Source organism: Leuresthes tenuis, unplaced genomic scaffold, assembly GCF_036924035.1.
Source record: "Leuresthes tenuis unplaced genomic scaffold, fLeuTen1.0.hap1 SCAF_6, whole genome shotgun sequence".
Lineage (NCBI taxonomy): Eukaryota > Metazoa > Chordata > Actinopteri > Atheriniformes > Atherinopsidae > Leuresthes > Leuresthes tenuis.
Window position 1 is genome coordinate 18,868,381 of NW_027325360.1, and position 20,424 is coordinate 18,888,804.

A 20,424-nucleotide genomic window follows, 5' to 3' on the forward strand; every position below is an offset into this window, starting at 1 on the left:
AAGCTTCAGGAAGAGAAATTTGAGTCCTATCAGAAAGTAATTGGTGGTTTACCTTTGAGATGCTGCACCAGGATATGCAAACTCAGTATGGTTTATGCAAACCTGGGCTTGGCACGCACGCTAACCTTTCATTGTCCTGTTTCTTAGCAACAGGCAAACATTATTCTTAGTTCAAAATGAGACCCTCAAAGCAATCCAATGTGTGCTGAAGTCAAATAAAACCTTTGGTTAGTTTTTGGTTGCCTTTTCTATGAAAAAAAGTATATATATGTATATACTATATATATATATATGTATGTGCATATAGTATATATATTGTGTGATGGAGCAGACTCTCAGATGCTCTCCTCTCTTCCTGTTACCACACCTGTCCTTCTCTTCTTTTTTCATTCTCTGGGGGCTTTTCTGCAGCAGTTTGTCATGTCAGTCTAGTTTTGAATGCTGGACATTACACATATCACTCTGACTCCCATGCACACACTTTTTTGTTGTTGTTGTTGCATATCTATTGTTGTACATCTATAGCAACCAGCACTCCTTTTTCCACAGGCAGACACACACAAAGATGCCCTCCCGATAAGACTGAATGAAACATATCCATGTGCTGTGTGCTGCTAAATGTTTTTCATGACAGACAGGTGCCGTTGCCCTTACACAATAAACAAAGCAGTCAAATTTCATTGTAGAGTAATCGCATTCATCGGGTTACACGGCAGGGCCCGACCGTTGCTTGCATTCCATAATTGTACCTGCTGGAAACAACACATTAGCCCTGTTACCCAGACCATCATCCTAGTAACCAGACTTAGAGGTGCTGTGGGAAACAAAATCTTTATTAACCTACTTGCACGTTTGGCACCAACAAAACTAAATCTAGTGAGTTTAGTGGATAAACGACCCGTAAGCCAACTCACTCTGTTGTAGTTTTCTCCTGGAACTCCAGTTAGGTCAGTTACAAAAAAGGGTCAGTCTTTGTCAGAGCCTGTCTAAGAATGTCTCACGGTCCGGTCAAGATTACAAAATGTAGGTTATTGTGTCTTTTATAAGCTTTTTGCTGGCTCTTCTCTCCTTCTCTCCTTTTTTTTTTGAGTTGAGGTTCATGTGCTGTTGAGAATTGTTTGGATCCAGTAATCAGAGCCATCTTCAGTCTCCAGGCGAAGAATTCTAGACTGTCCTGTTTGTCATCATGATGCTGGTGAATCTGGGTTCCCATAGATTCCCGGTTCATGCATGAATGGGGCAAATTACACGGAAGTCAGAGGGCTACATACCCAGATACAAAGATTAGGTTTTAGAGTTCCCTGCCTTTATCCTTCCTGGGATGGTCCCCGTCTGTGTTGTTGACCTTGCAAGGTTTAATTTATGTAACTTTTTAACTTTTGTTTTATCCTTTATTTGTGATTTTGTTGGAATAATGTATCTAATGTACCTTGCATGTTTTCATTTCCACTTGTCTTGTTTTTACATACCAGTGAGGGAAGCAACTTGACCCCAGCTCATCACTATCCTGACTTCCGCTTCAAGACTTACGCCCCGCTTGCTTTCCGCTACTTCAGAGATCTGTTTGGCATCAAACCCGACGACTACCTGGTAAGATCAAAATCTTCCTGAGGCCTGGCAGGTCATCCTTTGCTTCACCAGCATTTTTGTTCATTGGGGCTTTTGCGGTATTCAGGCATTGACAATAAAAGACAATAGAAGTATAACTGACTGTAGATCAGGTTTTTTTATGTCCCATTTTCAGTGTCATTGAATTACCAAAGAAGGAGACAAGAATTTGTCTGATAGCACTAGAACCATTTATATAGTTATAGTGAATCCTGTGGTCCATGATGATCATGTTGTGGAAGTTGTAACAGCCCTCATTCAAAGTCATGACCTTGTGTTAAATCCAGTCTTTGGTTCTGCTTCTTACCAACTAAATCTCACAGTGTCATTTAACTGTGGTAGTGGGCGCAGGAGGAAGCATTGGGATCAAATCAACCACTTATACAGTCCCACTGCAGCAGGATAAATGCCAAAAGAAACAACATATCTCATTGTTAACATAAAGGAATAGTGTCACATTTAAGGTAAAATAGGACAGCACTTACATAAATCTGCTCATTACACCCCATGAAATGGCATTTAAAGTTTTGGTGCAGATTAAACAAATAATGTGCTATTTAGTGAGCTTTGATTTCATATTCCTACTAACCTCCCATTTTTTTACTGTTAGAAAGAAGATGGTCACACTGTGTCCCCACTTTGTTTTTGCTGGATTGTGATCAGCTGTTTCTGGTTCCACGGAGACGACACAGTGACCTGTTGGTTGTTGTTATTCACTGACTTGCCACTAACAGGATGCTATTCGCCCCTCTCACAACATGCACAATCATAACATAATCCTGCATGTTTTTCTCTGAGTAATGGGTGGGTAATTTCACGCACTGTGGGAGGATGAAGCAAAGCATCGGGAAGGGGGTGGAGATACTGCAGCCGATGATGGAGTGCGACACCATTATGAGAGTAATAATCGGCACACTGCTGAATGAAATCCACTGATCCTTCCATAGTTTTTGAAGGGATATTTATTTTCCAACAGACGCATTTCGGTTATTTATATATTTATATAGTTAGTTAGTTATATATGTGTAAGCCTTGGATGCCTGTTTTCCACTAAGTCAAATGCTGTCGAACAGTGAATGTTGTCTGGCTGCCACATTTATCATTTCTGCAAAAAATCTGACCTGAAACATCTTCAGATTTGTATAGTCCTAAAAATAGACTAAGACACCCCAAAGAAACACATAAGGCAAAAGCAGTACACTTATGCTCTTATGATGTGTCTGTAAGGTGCAGAAGTATCTGGTGTGACCTCCTTTTGCAGCAACAACTGCAACTAAATGTGATATTTCGATTAGTCCAGCACATTTTTGGAAGAACGTGGAGGATTTTGCTCTCTTAGAGGAGTTTAATCCAATTTCTCGACACATAACTGCTGCAACATTCTTCACATGAACAGGTCCCTTTGATAACATTCCTATTGGATTAAGCCCAGAACTGTTACTTTACTCTTCACTGAGCATTTTTCTGTGTTATTATCTTACTGCATGACCCACTTTCTCAAAAGAATCAGCTCTCATATATGTTCAAACAGTACACAGTAAAACGGGCCTAAACCATGATACTACCACTGCCGTGTTTTAAAGATGGGATAATGCTGGTATGAAGTCTCCTTCTGTTTGTAAAAATACATAATGATCCTCATTTAAGGCTGAAAGTCTTTATTTCTAACAGCCTTCTGGCTTGTCTACTTGACATAAAACATAACACAGACAGATCATAATGTTATTTTCAGAGACCCGTGAATTCATCTGATTTTAAACTTGTGAACATGAACACTAGCTTTGGGAGTTACCTTGTGGTCCTTTATGATCTTGCAGATTATTACATGATGATTGACCACTCTTGGTATTGAAGTTTGTACCTTTGCACACAATCTATCTGGCTATAGATTGGTTTAGTCCAAATAGTTTTGTAATGTTTTCCAATTAGATTTTTTTTTTAATAGATTTCCATAAAAGTCTCCCTTTGTTTGTCCAATGAGACACTTCCATAGACACTCACACCTGATTATTATAGCAATAATTGTTTTCCCCAGTAAATAAAAGTTAAGTACAATGTTTTTTTCCACATTCATTGAATTGGGCTCTCTTTGTTCTTTGAACACCACCGTACAGCTTTGAGCAAAATCAGATTTTGTCTAATGTTGATATGACTTCATCCTGTTATGACGCCGTTTTCCTATTTCCCATCTGCTTTCAAGTCGCCCATGAACCCATTCAGCTGCATTCTTGTTTTTGATTGTCAAATTCATTTCTGCACAAGTGACAAAAGACAAAAGAAATGTAACTTCAAGGCAGGGGAGGGAGGAGAGTTTGCGGCTGATTCATGCGCTTGCTGTGACGATGCATTTATTCAGACAGAGGCCACAGCCCAGAGTTTAATTAAAGGAGAGAATGCATTCACATGCAAATACAATAAACCACAGGTGTGTTTGTGATGGTAACTCAACGTGTCTACAGACGGTCTCTGTAGGGGAGTCCAGTATTTCTTTCTCTTCTGAACACTTTGCTTTCATAGTGCCTCGATTCACATCTGACTCTTCTCAGGAATCTGTTGCTCTCACAGTCTGTTCCTAACGTTTTGATGCCACTTGTAAGTGAAGCTTCTCAGTCTGCTATACACATTTTCTTCTACAGTTTGCCCCTGTTATTCCTATCTGAAGGGCTAATGTTTCTGTCCACGATGCCTGTCTTTTTTGGCTGTCTTTTAGCAGCAGAAGCAGAGGTGCATTACTATAGAAAAAGTAGATAGACGCATGTCTATATTACATGTTGGAAAAGTATGCTACACAGTGTGTCCACGACTGTTATATTTGTCTGGAGCAGTTTTCCTTGGTTTGGTTGAAGTCATTTAGTCCCCTCTTGAGGAAATCTTAAGACAACTATCATCAACAACCCTTTGGCACTTTATTTATCCTTTACTATTTATTTTTTCCAGAGCCTAATTAGAGAATATATATATACATTTATATATATTTTTTTTCAATCTTATGAATATGAATAGGCTGCAAAGAACCTCAGCACAGTTCATAGGAGTGAATTTTTAGTCAGACTTTACTGTTAAAACATACTGTTGAATGTTTTAGTTTGATTACATTGCTGCTCACAAGAAGTCTAATCAGTGACACACGAGAAACATTAAATTGGTATGTTTATGTTTTACCTTCCTCAGTATTCCCTCGTAAATGAGCCTCTGATCGAGCTTGCCAACCCGGGCGCCAGCGGCTCTCTCTTCTACCTAACCAGCGATGATGAGTTCATTATTAAAACTGTTCAGCACAAAGAGGCCAAGTTTCTGCAGAGACTGCTACCTGGATACTACATGGTGAGGGGCTTGATGTGATACCTTATTGTCTGTCCTCCTTTTATGAACAAGTCAAGGATTATCAGTCACTTCAGGTGATAGAAAGATTATCATGTTTGAGAGCCTAGAGACAGCGAGAAAATTGGAAGTTGAAACTTTTAAACAACTAATATTACATTTAGGAGTTCTTGAAATAGCCCTAAGTACATATATTATAATTTATTTAAGTCGTCATTATATTTCCTGCACCTTTTTCCTTTTTAATATAGCTTCTACCAACTTGCTAAGACTGTCATCTTTCCCAAACATAACTAATATGTTTTATTTCACGAGTGAAATAAGAAGGATTTATTTTATTATTAAGTGGTCGGTGTGTATCTAAAATAATTTAGGTGTGTAGCCATTTTTAAGGAGTTTTAAAACATGAAAAGATTTTTTATTTTTTCAAACTGAACTAAATATGCAACTTTTTTAAGGGCTCATTTAGGGGCTTGGAAGGGAAATGAAAAACTAAATGAGCAAAAAGTAAACAATACATACAACATACATATGAAATGGTGTATCTGTATCTGAATATGACCCCATGCTCTCTTTAAATCCACAGAACTTGAACCAGAATCCACGCACGCTGCTTCCCAAGTTCTACGGCTTGTACTGCATCCAGTCTGGTGGCATCAACATCCGACTGGTGGTCATGAACAATGTGCTGCCCCGCTCTGTGAAAATGCACTACAAATATGACCTGAAGGGATCCACCTATAAGAGACGAGCGTCCAGGAAAGAGAGGGAGAAAGCCTGTCCGACCTACAAAGATCTGGACTTCCAGGACATGCACGAGGAAGGGGTTTACTTTGACACAGAGACGTACAACAACCTAATGAAGACACTGCAGAGAGACTGTCGGGTAGGTGGTTTTGTCAGCGTGTAGAGCTAGATTGTTTTTGCAGGTGTGCTTGCTTTCTTAGTGCTGGTTGCTCGGTGGAGTTGCTTTGACATTTCTGAGCCAACTACAAATTCCACAGACAATGTGGACAAATCAACAAGTCTTGGATCAGGTCTTTTTTTGTTTGATAAACAAAGTGTTTTCCCTAAATTTTTTTTTTTTTAAATAGCCATTTCTATTGAGTTTCATCACTTTGATAAAACTTGTGTGCTGCAAAGCCTCACATGGACACGTGTTCGTCATGTGTTATTAGACCTGGGACTTCAACAGAGCTGTTGAAAATATGTCAGTGACCTCTCATGTATGTAACCAATTATGGAGGATTAAAAAATGCCAACACATGCAGCCCTGTAACATTACGTGTCAGGTCAGCATGGTGTTTGTGAACGTAAGATGGGACAAAATGCTTGAAAAGAGGATTTGCCATGTGTTTGCCAGGGGGGAAACACCATATTTCCAGTCTGTGTTCAGCTAAACTCTCAGCTTGCCCCAGATTTGCACAACTATGTTACTGTGTGTTTTTTCATTGCAAAAAAGCATGTGTAATAGTGAACTTTTGGTTGTTTAATAGCCATGAACAGTCACATCATATCAGCAGTGGATAAAGATAGGAGATAGGCAAGGGACTCCCCTGGAGTCTAGGTGATGTTCGAGTTAGAGGATGGCTGAAATGGTCTGATTGGCTCAGAGAAGTTAGACAAAAATATTGAGAGTAATGACTTGGAAATTTAGGAAAGCATTCATTTCTAAGTGTGGAAAACATTTGTAATTAAGAGAGAGACCTGCAGGAAAAGCTTAAATTTGCCACAGATGAATAGTGACAGATTGAAAAAGAACAGATTTTCCTTATTGAACTATTTCTTCCTGCAGAGGCCGGCCGAATATCAGCTGGATGTGAATTGTTTGTGTTTTAAAGTTCTTTGGTGTTTCAGGGGTACTTCACAGAAACGCTGTAAAGAAAACCACAACAATTGCTCAAAAATTATTTCTCTGAAACCGTTTCTTAGAATAGCTTCGCAGTGGAAGCAGAAAGACCATGCAGTAAATATTTTCCCCATTTCTTAAACTAAAGCAGTTGTGTGTTTGTGGTCCCGTTTCACAGTTCACGTTAAACTACCAGCAGCATCAGATGTTCTTGGTAGTTAAAATAAAAGTTTTCATTTGGTTTAATCGTAACAAATCAAAGGACACATTATAAGGAGCTAATGTAAGCCAGCATTAACGTTAGCCAAGCAATTTTCGTGAAATGAATGTGTTTAATGAAAACTGAAAGAAAGCTGTTTCTCCATAACGATGTACTGCTGGTGATCCACCTAATTTACTTTATTCAGGTTCTTTTTGTTGCTGACTGTTTGGGTGTTTGTTAGCAGGATTTCACAAACTCTGCCAAGCTGAAATTCACAAGACCTGGTGAGGAAGTGGATGGTCACAGAAAGAACCAGATAATTGCAAAATAGGATATTAGCCCTGGTGGATGATTTACTGTCCGAGTCCTCCACAAGTTTAAGTTTAGAGGGAGCTGTGCAATATAGTTAACCCACAAATATGTGGTAGAAAGGACTCACTCTGATCCAAAGTAAAGAAAGCATGAAGCTGGGTGTACTGTGCAGGGATATTTTTACACTGAGGTAACAGCCTCTTAGGATAGCTTTATCAGTGACAGTGTTTCACTCTTATGACAGCTGGTTAGTGACAGGAGAGAAAGTTCCATCTTTTGTGGTACCATTTTCTCAACTCTAAAGTGTCAACAATCTGTTATATAAACTGGAATTTGATCAGGATGTTACTTAAAGTTCAGGCAAGGCCAGGCCAGAGAGCTGGAAGAAAGCTTTATTTACAGCTTTGCCGCCTGGCAGGGTTCCTGCTGGGCTGGACCAACCTGTCTGACAGTGCCACATAGGAGCAATTGAATGACTTTCATTACACTGGATTTAATGTTTCAGTTTTTTGTACAGGAAATTCCTGATTGATGCAGCATGGTGACGAATTAAAGGTAATGAACAGTGTGATGCTGTGGGTATATTTAGTCCAGCTCTGTTAGGTAACAGAGCTCTGTAATCTCTTATCTTGTCTTGAAATGTCACAGAAAGGCTTGTGTTTTTTTTTTTTGTCAGAGTAAATGATCTAGTTATAGTATAGTGTTGCCCTTTTGGTGGAGCGAAATGCACTTCCAGGAAAAGTCTGCAAACATGTGTGAACAACTGTCGCTTTTCCCACGTTTTTGTGTCAAACAGTATCCCAATCACAAGCTTTCAAGGGTCTTTTGATGTTGTGTTAAAGGGAGATTACCAAAGATTTAGAGGAACTTCATGTCATCTCCTCAGGTTGACCCCTTCTTATCATCACTAACCAATATGCTGACTTTCTCAATGTTTCCTGTTTTCTTTTTCAATGTTTCCTTAAGCAGACTGTGGCAAGAGTGAAGTCCTCCTGTTTTGCTAAGTCACTGCTTTCTTAATGTTTAACTTAGCAGCACACAGAAGCTTTTCCAAAAGTCCGCCCGACATACACACTCTACCCTCCATGTGTGGGTATGAGATACATTTTGCATGTATAAAGTAGGTGTGTTATGTGTGTGCCTGTTTATCAGCTGCTGTTAGAGCCTCTGTGCTGTATATTTGTTATTGTCAGGGCTTCCTGCGCTCACCTCCTAAACGGGAAGCAAAGTGCCCTCTAAGCAGAATCTCTGTCTGTTTCCATGAGTAAGCAGCTAACCCCCTCACCCCAGGAGGGGACCTAAACATAGAGGAAAGGTCGGCAGAAGCCAAGCAGCATGCAGTTAGGGCTGTGGAAAAAGTGAGGAAGTGAAAAAAAGGCCTTTTTTTCCTGGAAAGAACAGGATCAGGATCAATTCCTGCTTCGTTTCCAAAGCTTGGGCTCTGATTTTTCTTTCAGTGGTACGTTGGAGGTTAGAATTGAGCTTAATGTTTAATGATAAAAAAACAGGAAAGAACCATGCATGTATTTCTGCTACACGGGACACTTATTGGTAAATGCAGGCTGTACTTTTGTCCTTTCAAGTCTCTTCTTACTGTTACTCTGCACCTCCCCTGATATTCCCCAAATGGCAAAACAGCATTAGACATTAATAATTCATGCTGAACTTACAGTGCGAGTGAAATGGAGTGGGTTTATTGTAGAGTGAGTGTCTGTTGGTACCAGTGAGGTGTGATTTGTAACTGAGAAGAGCATCCCTGTAGCATTACAGTGCGGACAGCGGCCAACAGCGAGACAGACATTACAGTGACAGCAATGTGGGCGATGATGTCAAGCTGCACAGAGAGACACAGGGGACTTTGTCAGCCTGGGCAGAACTCGGGCCAAATTTCATCAAAATAATTTAGTTTATTTTGACAAGAGAGTCTTTTAATTTCAGACACCAATTAGTGCAGAAATGGAAAAAAATCTCATAATGCAGAAATTGAAGCGGTGTAAGTGGAGAGTAACAAGTTAGTTGGCAGTTAGTATAGTCAATCATCAACAACTTGAACTGCCAGTTGCCCTTCCTCCAAGTCATGTGGCCCTGTGGCAGCACGAGTTCAGAGTATGACAACATCTGAGAAGCTTAATTGAATGTTTTTCACCATTTCTTTTGAAGAAAGTGTTCTCTGATTATTAATTATTGGAATAATAACAGCCTGACACAGGTCTTCATGCAAATTTGTGTATTGAATTTTTTTAATTGTCATCTGATGATAGGTATTGTTGTTATCATACTTACCATTCAATGCAATGTAATACAATAGTCTTATTGAAATAAACTCCATGTTTTGAAGCTTAGAAAAGGAATAAAAAAGGGGATTTTTAGTTGAATGATTTAAACAAGAACAGAAGTTTATTATTCTTATCAGAAATAGAGAAAAGCACCAAAAAGAAGATTTATTGGAGCTGTTCTTGACTGTTTGGGAAAGCAGTGATTAAGTCCAAGTATGCTTATAATCCTGCACAACTCTCAAAATTAATTAGGTCTCTAAATCTTATATAATGTGGAGCAGGTTGAATTAATGAATTATGAATGCATACTTAAGTGGAAGCATTGCTCTGACTGTAGGTGGGCACAGTGCATGAGCTTGGACACAAATCTGAGGGTGAAGTGGCTGTGTGTTCTGTATCTGGTGCACACAGACTCAGACTTGAGAAAGTGTAGCAGCGTCACTGCAAAGTGGGATGTGGGAGACAGCACACAGGGAGAATCCATCATTACTGGCATAGAGAGAGATTGTTGGAGTGCTTCAGGGTGGGATGCATCAGAGATGTGGAGCAGAGACTGCTGTGACAAACCTCAGTTACAGTAGAATTGGCTTTCCCATTGACTTGAAGAAAACTGAGCTGTGTTTGAAATGTGAGCGGAGGGCAGGTTGTCCCGGAGAAAACGCCCAAACGCTGGGCCTGTCTCTGGGGATCACCAATGTTACACTTTGAAATCCGAATCAAAAAAAGACAACATGGCCCAAACAACAGAAATGTATCAGTTGTTGTGATGGTTGGATTGTTTGCAGGGAAAGCTGGGGCCCGGACACATAGTAATGGCTTTCTGTAGGCAGCATGATGTGTGTGGCTCTGTTCAAAATGGCTGCTGTCTGAATAGGCTGAGGGAGTTCGAGTGAGGGGATGCAAATTGTTGATATGGAAGAGGCAAAGTGCAGACAAAAGCCTCAGTGTTTCGTTTCAGTCAGTCATGACGTGTCTCTTCTGTTTGTGTGGTGTCAGGCGTGTGTATGGATGGGTTTGACTAGCTCAGTTCTTTCTATTGCACATGCAAAACACTTAACTCTGATAGAAGTAATAGAAACTAGACCAGTCTACTTTTTTGTCTACTTTTCTATTTTTTTTCAGTGCCTTTAATCGCATGCTGCAGGAAATCGTTATTTATTGACTATATGTTTGAATGTCCAAGGCCTTGATGCTGAAGTATTTCTAAGTTTTATGTATTGAGTTTTTCACATTTTCCCCTTTAGACAAACTGCACCGTACCACAGAAAATATTTCATCCCTGTCCAACATTGCTTGAATGCAATGTGATTCAAAATGTATTCATGCCAAACAGCAGTGTGTTTGCTCCTTTCAGATGTTAGATGAACTGTGTTTAAAATGCAGGCCACACAGTAAGTCCATACACCTTTCATTCCTGAGTCTGAACTCTTCCTTGATAGCCAGTGTTATACATTTGAGGCATTTTCTTCCTCTGGTTTCTAATTGATCTTCCTTCTTTCTGTGGCTGCCTCACAATAAGTTTCTTCTGTCAGTTCCTCATGATTATTCTTTTCCATGCGGATGACGCAAAACATGCAGGTAGACACAGCCCGTGGGTCATAAACCAAGAATTACAGCTGTTCCTCATTTGATTTTGGTTTCCAGTCTTGTGAACATGAGTGCTTTCCCTTTTGGTGCAGATAGTTTCTACTTAGGGGGTTTGTTTTTCCAATAATTTCACTGTGGAGGGTTTGTTGTTTTTTTTGCTTGGGAGCATTCAAATTTTATTAGACAGGGGATGGGTTCTCAGTTTTGTGTTCAGTATTGCATACAGTATTCAGTCAAGAGGAGTTAGCAGATACAAATGTTTTTTTTTCTTTAATTTTCCCAGTCTTGGTCGTGAAATAAACCTGGCTATTTGGTACTGACCCTGATCCCATTCCTTTCTCTTGATCTCTCTGCCCCCTGTCTCACCACTCTGTAAAACCACTTTTCTCAAGACCTCGGAGACATGAAGTCACAGAGTCTCTGGGAAACTGGGCAAAAGGCTCCTCAAACGGGTCAATGTGTAACACTTGGCTCATGGTGGAGAAACACCTTGTTTGCTTAGCTCAGACCTGGTTTAAACAGAGATTTCCCCCTGCTTTGATTCTCGCCTTTCTTGGCACCAAAGGGTGTTGGGCGAGGAAAAAAAAATATTCAACGATGTCTTGTGTTTTTGCATTTAGGGAGCTGGAAGTAAAGCACCTCTTCTTGTGGTGGATGAGAAGAAAAATCAGTGCGCCAGGATGTCGTAACAAATGTGGACATTTCTGGAGTTTTACCTTTTGCATTGCTTTTGCAATAAAAGCTACTTCTCTATCTCTATAGGTGCTGGAAAGTTTTAAAATCATGGACTACAGTCTCCTGCTGGGTGTGCACGTCCTGGACCAGAGCCACAGGGACGGGGGCGAACCAGGACAGGCTGGGGGGGATGGCAGGAGACCCGTGGGTCAGAGGGTGCTTTACTCCACAGCCATGGAGTCCATCCAAGGAGACGGCAGGGCTGCTGAAGCCCTCACCACTGACGACACGTGAGTTGGCTCAGCTGGGGGGAAACACACACATGCTGTATTATGCACTCATATTAGGGGCACTCCGCCTCCGTCTGTCTCTTATTCTCCACTTTTTCTCTCACAGACACTGTTATACAAGCATGCTCATACCTCACCCAGGGCACACAGTCAGCCTCTCGCATAACCATAGCTACACAAATACAAACAGTCACTGTTCTGTGTATTTACAGCGATACACTCATATGTAAATAGTGTAAGTACATCTTTTACAAACACTTGTAAAAGTGAAGCAGCACACCGGCTTTATTTGAACAACGTTTCAAGCAGTAGCTATTCTCTGACTGCTGTTGTGCTTTTCCACTGTTTTAGGATGGGTGGCATCCCTGCCAAAACACACAAAGACGAAAAGCTGCTCATCTTCCTGGGTATCATAGATATTCTGCAGTCATACAGGTACTGGTCTTGACAAAACTGAAAAATCCTGCTGCACATACTGCATTTTATTTCCAGCACTGGTGCTTTCTTATTGTAACTGATAATCATGGGTGCCGCTGCAGCCATGTTTCCTTCCATTTTTCAAATTTAGAATGGGTCGTCAATGCACACTAATGAGAGAGTCACTGCTTTGATCGATTCGTGGCTTACAGCAAGACCTCTTAAGTTGAATTATTATCCTGTGCTGATGGAATGATCTACAAGACACTGAACCACAATCCTAAAAGGACCCAAGGATTTCTCCTCTATCCAGCATGATTTAAAAGTCCATAGTGCCCTCTCAGTCTTATTTCTTTACCTATTGATTTATTTTTTTTGTCCTGAAAGCAAGAGAGTCTGGTAACAGAGGAGGAAGCCCTCTGGATCAATAGCTTTTCAAACCCATGGACATTTAAAAGCATCACATAAATCTTTTTCAGACTGCTTGGTCGATGCATCAGATGCACACAGCGTGGGTGAAGAAGGATGAATAAGCCCAATTATCGCTCACTTATCCTACTGCATTTCTGGTAGATTGCTTTGCGAAACTTTCACCTTACAGGGTTTACATGACTAAATTAGGAAGCCTCAGAGCTTTGATTCTAAGCGGAAGTTGTAAAAGTGCATACGTTTGTCACAAGGCCCTTTCTTGTTTTGTTTCTCTCCAGGTTCATTAAAAAGTTGGAACACTCGTGGAAAGCCCTGGTGTACGATGGCGTAAGTTGATCGCCCGCCCCAAATCTGATACTGATGCCTTTTGTGAATGCACCTTTTATGTGGCCACATCCTCTTAAATCTAAAACCGGGCACTTCTCTTGCTCGTCCTCAGGACTCCGTCTCGGTCCACCGGCCTGGATTTTACGCCAGCCGCTTCCTGAAGTTCATGAGCACACGGGTCTTCCGGAAGACTCAGCGTAAGTTGCGCACGCATGAACACTAAGGGGATGGGTGAAAGCAGAGTGAGGTGGAAAACAGGAAATCCTGGCCTGATAAGTAGAATGAATCCGTGGGCAGATTTTATTGTGTATTTCCAGGTACATGTGTGTCATTGAAGCGTAATTAGATACACTCTGCTGTTATCTGAAACTTTAACCTCCCCTTCTCCTCTGTTATTAGTTGCATAAGCATTCGAGGCACATTATACATTGTGTGAAAATGAGATTGATTTATTCAGTTATTTCTATTCATGTGAACTTCAATTATCTATGCAACTACATGTTACATTTTACATTTATTATACCCTCTTCAGTCCTGTCCTTTCCAGTCAGACTGTTGAGAATTCGGCATGCAGAACTTATCGCAGCATGACAAGCTGACTGACTCTATGTCATGTTCACGACAAACATGTTGTGCACCAATTCATTGTGTCATGTGAGCAGCTGTAAGTAAAGCCAGGAAGCTCCACGTCAGCATCATATATAGTAACAAATGTTATTCACCCACGCAGGACCCCCTGTTGAAATGAACTAGGCTGAGTCGCTGATTTGAGGATTTAGCTGTGTTATTAACCACGGATTTAATTTCTTGTCCCACTTGGGGGGCAGAATACGGGTGGCTTTTTTTTTTCTTTCTTTTGCAGTTGGACAGCTTATTATCTGTTCACTCTTGAGATTAGAGTTCCATTGTGTTTGTGAGTCTCAGTTTATCTTCTCCCACAATTATTTCCCCCTTTTCAGCCTTTTCCTGCCCAAATCGTGCATTTCTTTGCTTTTTCTGACTTCAGTGTTTTTTTCTTTTTTTTTGCTTCACAGCATTTCGATTCTCCCCTTCAAAGAGAACTCGCACTTCCATCCCTGCTCTGAAGTCGTCCTCACAGGAGATCCTTTCATCGCAGGCAGATGAGAGGCATGAGGAGGACAGAAGGGAGAGGCTGGGAGGGGCGCGCAGCCTGGCCAGTCTGGATGGACAAGGTACCAAAAAACAGCTTTTGTGAAAAACTGACAATTCATTGTTCACCTTGTTAGCAAGATGAGCATCTAACTGACGTTTTACAGCATCCAGGCAAATCCAAAGAAATGTCTCATTATTATCGGGATTTGATCAATGAATTAAATGATTTTGTGATAGACATCCTCATCATGTCCCCCCTTCGTGTCATTTTATAGCTTTTTTTGTGGCTTACTGACACTTTTTAAAACACTCGACGACCGGAGACAGTCTCTTTTACTCAGCCATGAAAATGTCCACTCAGCAGCGGTCATTGACGAAGCTGTCACAGGTTGATACAGTGTTCCGCCGTGGTGGAAGGAGAACACGTTGGTAGTTTTTTCCCCCCTCTCAGATACAGTTTTTGTGCATGTGTGCCGTCACCCGTACTCTTCCTTCTGACCACAATCTGACCTCAGTAGAAGACGGTGGATGAATCAGTGGGTGAAAGTGCTTTTAGAGATGAAGTGCAGCAGCTGCGTCTGACCTTTGAGTTAGGATATGATTAATGAGTGTTAGCCAACACCACGCTGGAAGAAACAAGGGCGTGGATGTGGTACGGGAAGAGAAGTCATATGACCGTGTCATGTGTTGCCAGCTGTGACACTGCGTACTACAAAGCCAATTGGATTGATGCACTTCCTGATTAGCCCTTTCTGGTTACTAAACGTGTCTGAAAAAGGAAATTTGTTTTCCTCTGAAGCAGCACCCTGACAGAGCAACACGTTGATTTTATTGGAAACCTTTAATCCGTTAAATTCAATTCTCGCTGTCTGCCTTGTCTCAGTCATTAAGCTTAGTGTTAACCTTGAAGTCCAAAACGGAAACCAAAGCTGAACCAGAGGGGAAACAGTTTCTGTTTTTATTACATCAACGGTGCCATGCAGAGGTTTGGGAGCTCTCTGATGAAACATTCATAAAAACTATGAGAGCAAAAATCTTCTCTAATTTCTTACAGGCATAAAGATGGCAGATCCCTTTAATGTTTTAAGCTAAATGACTTTTGAGTTCTGTCTTTTACAGCCTTAAATGAATGTTTGGGGTATTTTTGTCCCTTCGTTCTTCACAAGTTCTTGTTCTGTGAGAGTTTTAGCGTGCTCTACCTCAGGCACACCATTGTGGATTTTGTTTCGATTATGATCCTGTTACAGATACCGTCTCACAGCTGTTTCACAGATCCTGTGACATTTGCGTCCAGAATTTGCTGGTATCTTACTGTGTCCAATCAGTGCACCCCACCTCACATGTCAAGCTTTTTTAGATATTCATTTGCAAACCTCTTTTTTTAGAATTTTGTGTGCAGGAAAGGTTGTTCTTTGGAAAACTTTACCCATGAAGGCCATAGTCGTGCAGGTGGTGCTGTACAGTAGAACCCTGCGTCACCACGATCTAGTTAATCTTCCTTAAGACGTGTCCATAATGACGTTTGTAGTTTGTTTCAATCCAAACAGCAGTTCTCAGATGGTTTTCTTGGTCTACCAGACCTGTATTTGAAACCCATTGTTCTTGTGAAGTGCCTTTTCCTGATTACTTCTCGAACGGACTTTGCAGCTGCCAGAAAATGCTGTCATCATATATCCTTCCTCTACTTTGTAGTCATCAATTACTTTCATTTTCAGAGTGCAAGTTAATCTGCTATGAGGAACTATAGCTGCTGATTTGTTGGAACAAGGCTTGTCAAAGTGTTTATAAAGCTTTAATGTACACACCACCTGACCTTTCCTTAACAATAACTACGAACAAGCTGTTTAATGCCTTTGCAAAAATGACCTGAGAACCCAAAACATTTCCAGTGTGCTCCTTTCATCTCTAACCTTGTGTCATTTTGAGAACAATTAATCAGCTACTCAGTCAACTAATTATAGTATTTTTAGCAGGAACCAAAGACTTGGATAATAAGAAAAAATCCTGCCCTTGTGTCGGGGAGTTACGAGCAGATCAGAAATGTGCTACTGAGTAAAATGAACTGACATCGTGGGTGCGTGATTGTATTTTCTTTTCTTCTCAGTTGTGTTCGGTTCATATCTTCGTCCGGATTTAGTCCCTGCCAACCCATCCTTCTACGAGGGCTCCTCCATGGGGACCATCTCCACCTCCTCCATCTTTGTAAATGTGGACAACCAAACAGAGGAGAGGTACAGTCCTTACTTTGTTTTCCTCTTATACGTCATACCCAAATGTGTCTCACTTTGAAACCATGATGCAAGGTTACTGTACACAATATAGAGGACACGCTCAGCACGTACAAACACTCCCAGGTTAGTATCACTTGAACTCCACACTACGTGGTCTTATCAGTGACTCGTGTCGTGGAGCCGGTGACTCAGCTGACTTGGCAGCATTCATACAGCACACATACATCCAATACACATCATACTGTGTGGACGGTGCTGTCAGAGGAAAACTGATGTGATGGGGGACACTGTTCTTCTCTTAAATCCACAGATAGGGAAGACGTAATATGCCTGAACATAAATCCTTCCATGACAGCAATATTTGCTTTGGCCTCAGGCAGAAAATGTCTGCATGGCTCAACCAGCCCTTTTTCTCTCCGACAGTACAGTTCACAGAATTTATTGCAGACCTTTATAAGTTAGGTATTGCCTCATTCTTTCTCAACATTTAGAGTTTTCCATTAACAAGCTTTATGACATCCTCAACGCCTCCTTTTCCCACCTCACCCTCTGGCAGCAGTCGCTTTCATTTCCTTCTTGCCAGGACCTTCTTTGTCCTCTGCCCTCTGTTCCTTTTTCATCTTTCACCTCTCCTCCTGTCCAGCAGTGTCGGGTTCAGCTTGCTCTCTGAGGCTCCTTTGTGTGACTTGTCCAGTCTTGTCCCTCTCATCAGTCACCTGGTGCTGGCCTGACATTGTTCCCTCAACTGTTTTCATAAATATTTAAACAGCAGCTTTGACACAGTCTTACACGGTGCCATTATGCGGCATAAATGCTGTGACAAAGGAGGACAAGCGGCGCTGCAGAGACTGTATATCGGTCAACAATTAATCCTGTCTGACAGCTGCTCAGCTTGTTACAGTAGTAGCTGCGTCAGGTGTGTTAGGCCATATAAAAAGCTGGTGTTTACTTGATTTATCTTACTCCACCCATCTCTTCCTACAGCTATACTTTATAGCGCTCTTCCGGCAACTCTTATCGACTTTGAATGATATTCAGTTAGTCCTGTATCATAAAAGGCGACTATACATTCCTTAATTTCTCAGGAAGTCACCTGATGTACATATTAAAGAAAATAGCTCTCTAGTTGCCATCTAGTGGTTGAAGTGTAGCCGTGAATGAAAACAGTCCATGACCAGAGCTGCAGTATGTTTCTGATGTGGGATGCTACACGTACGTTGTTCAGCTTCATGCTTTTTATTTGAGTTTCTTATATTTTTCTCCCCACCTTCCTCTCCTGTCCAACTAAAATCAGTTTCAGGAATTGCAACTGGTCGAATGCGTATAAAGGCATAAGTTGTTTCCTTCTTGAGGTCCTCTTTGTGTGCATTCAAGAACAGATGGTGGCACTTTACTTTCTCAAAGCGTAAAATGACAGCATCCCCTGCTCATCAACAGCTGTGTTAGAAAAAGAAATATTGTGACTGTTTTTATACCAAATATTGGAAATGACGCAGTTTACATATATTCATTTGGTTTAGACTTTTTTTTATTTGTGTCAATAATGCTTCAAAGGACCATTTACAAGAATTTCCCCAAGAGACGCCTGCTTTTGACGAAGTCATCGAGGCCCAAGCTTGCGAGTCTTTGCCAGATTTTGCTCACTTCCTGTGAGACATTTCTAAGACTATTAGCCTCTCACATGAGGCCTCCAAATCCTGACCCCAGACAGGTTCATCCCCTTCGCCTCTTTGATGTCACAGTCTCTGCAACATTCGTTCCTGGGGAGCATTTTAAAAAAAATTTTTTATTGAATCTCAGGCAGTGTTTATGCAGCTGCTCTACTTTAGCCGCTTTAGTCTCAGACAGTAAACTCTCGGGGTTCACATTGATGTTTTGTCCTGTCTCAGAGATGACGTTGCATCCAGCTCCACGTTCACCCTGGAGGACAGCGCTATCTGCCTCACTTCAGAGCAGAGCACCATGGATGTGGACATGGATCGTGATGACGGATCTGTGCTCGATGTCTACTTGGTGAGTCGTTCATTTATTGTTTCAGGTCGCACTTGGGTCACGCTCGCTTATTTTCGTCCTTTTTAACAGTCTTTTTTTTTTCTTCTTTCGTCTCTGTTCCTTTACAGTGAAAAGAGCAGCTCGACATCTTTCATTTCCTCCTGCCACGCATAAGACAATCGCCGTGCTCCACTGGACATGCCAGGCTGGCGTCTGACTCCACTTTCAGTGCTGCTAGATCCATGTTGCCACTTGTATTTGCCAACACATAAAAATACAGAGATTCCCATTGGCCGACAGACCGTGATAAAGTCATACCGACGCAGTTGTGACAGGAACCATGTGACATATTGTGTAATGTGCTGAACTTCAGGCTGAATTGAGTGTTGCTTTTTAGAGCATGCATCAAAGTGATGCCATTAAGTTTTATATATGTTTACTGTTTTCATGGTCTAAACAAAGATTTGAACATTTCCTATATACTGTATATATATAAATATACACGTATATACAGGAGGAGAGGCTAGATAAACAGACATTTCTTCTTTTTTTTTTTCTTGACGATCGGAACGATGTTAAAAACTGGCGGCTGCGTTGGCTGCCGATGAGAAATGTTTACAGGAAATTTATGGTGGCATCTTTGTCCTGGAGGAAGAGGGACTCGACACGGTCACACGGAGGACACAAGCCAGCTTTTAGCCACAGCCAACACGGATGAAGACTCACGCAAATGGACTCGATTCTGAAGCTACAAAGGCCAAACGCAGACTGCGGCCAACTTTTTTCCAAACCCGGGCAGTTGTTTGTGCTCCTGAGAGGAGCCCGACGCTCCAGCAAACTGCTGTAAAGTGAGACCCGACAGTTACTGGATCCTGGACAAAAGCACAGAGCAAAGGGACAATGCACTTGCTCATGACAAAAAGGCACTTTTGACATTGGTTATGATTACTGTAAGAACTCTTGAGGACATTGCTTAGGTGGGTGGGCTACCTGACATAAGCACAGATTTGGATGTGTGAACATGCACTTTTTATTTCTTTTTATTCTACAAATGCACACCTCTGTTTGTCATTGATACTACATGTAGAGAGACAATGAAGGAACACTTTAGATCATTTTTGATGTGGAACTACACGTTTTGTGAGGTTTGCGTCTTGACTAAGGATGCTTTTACTCAGGATTTCCTTTGATACTGAATAAGTGTGTCCTCTTCAAGAAGTTATGAGGCATGCTACTCGTACAGCTGCCTGATACCTCTTCATCAAGATCACCTACAAACTATAAATGTTCAACTCTATGATCACACGTCAGTTGAGACCATAATTTATTCTGTAAATCTCAATATTTTACCATTTGCTGAAAAAAAATACTTTAATCATTGAATGTAAAGACAATGCATATTTATATTTAGAAGCCTCCTACAAATAAACTCTTTAAAGTTGTCGTCTGCCATTGTTTATTACCTTAAATGGCTTTGACATACAAACCCTCATGGAATCATTACTCTTGAAGGTTATTCATGCAGGTGCTTTATTTTGTAACGAGAAATAAATGAATGAAAATTAAGTAAGTGACACATAACTGTTTGATGTAACAACAAAAGCAGGCGTCTCTTGTAACACTTTTTTTTAAAAAGATTGCCATCTCCTTAACCTAATGTCAGGCCTGTACCTTCAGTGATTTTAGTCTTTATACATTTCGTTGGACCTGCACTAAACAAGTTCCAGCATCATCTCTTGGATCACTTTCAGCCAATCATCCCCAGGCCACGACTGCTTCTCGTTAGTCCACGCTT

At 41.1% G+C, this 20,424-nt stretch overlaps 1 protein-coding gene across 3 annotated transcripts in view; it reads left to right on the forward strand.

The window, feature by feature from the left end:
• pip5k1bb (phosphatidylinositol-4-phosphate 5-kinase, type I, beta b) overlaps positions 1-20,072 on the forward strand; it is a 32,355-nt gene extending 12,283 nt beyond the window's left edge. Inside the window, exons 5-15 of one of the 3 annotated variants that reach the window (XM_072388061.1) lie at positions 1,473-1,590; positions 4,780-4,932; positions 5,516-5,815; positions 11,918-12,120; positions 12,472-12,555; positions 13,245-13,293; positions 13,406-13,490; positions 14,328-14,486; positions 16,511-16,637; positions 18,527-18,650; positions 18,758-20,072. In XM_072388061.1, the coding sequence (XP_072244162.1) occupies positions 1,473-1,590; positions 4,780-4,932; positions 5,516-5,815; positions 11,918-12,120; positions 12,472-12,555; positions 13,245-13,293; positions 13,406-13,490; positions 14,328-14,486; positions 16,511-16,637; positions 18,527-18,650; positions 18,758-18,760 (1,405 nt within the window). In that variant the 3' untranslated portion in view covers positions 18,761-20,072. The other 2 variants (XM_072388062.1, XM_072388063.1) reach the window with 2 other exon arrangements.
• Positions 20,073-20,424: the final 352 nt, after the last annotated feature.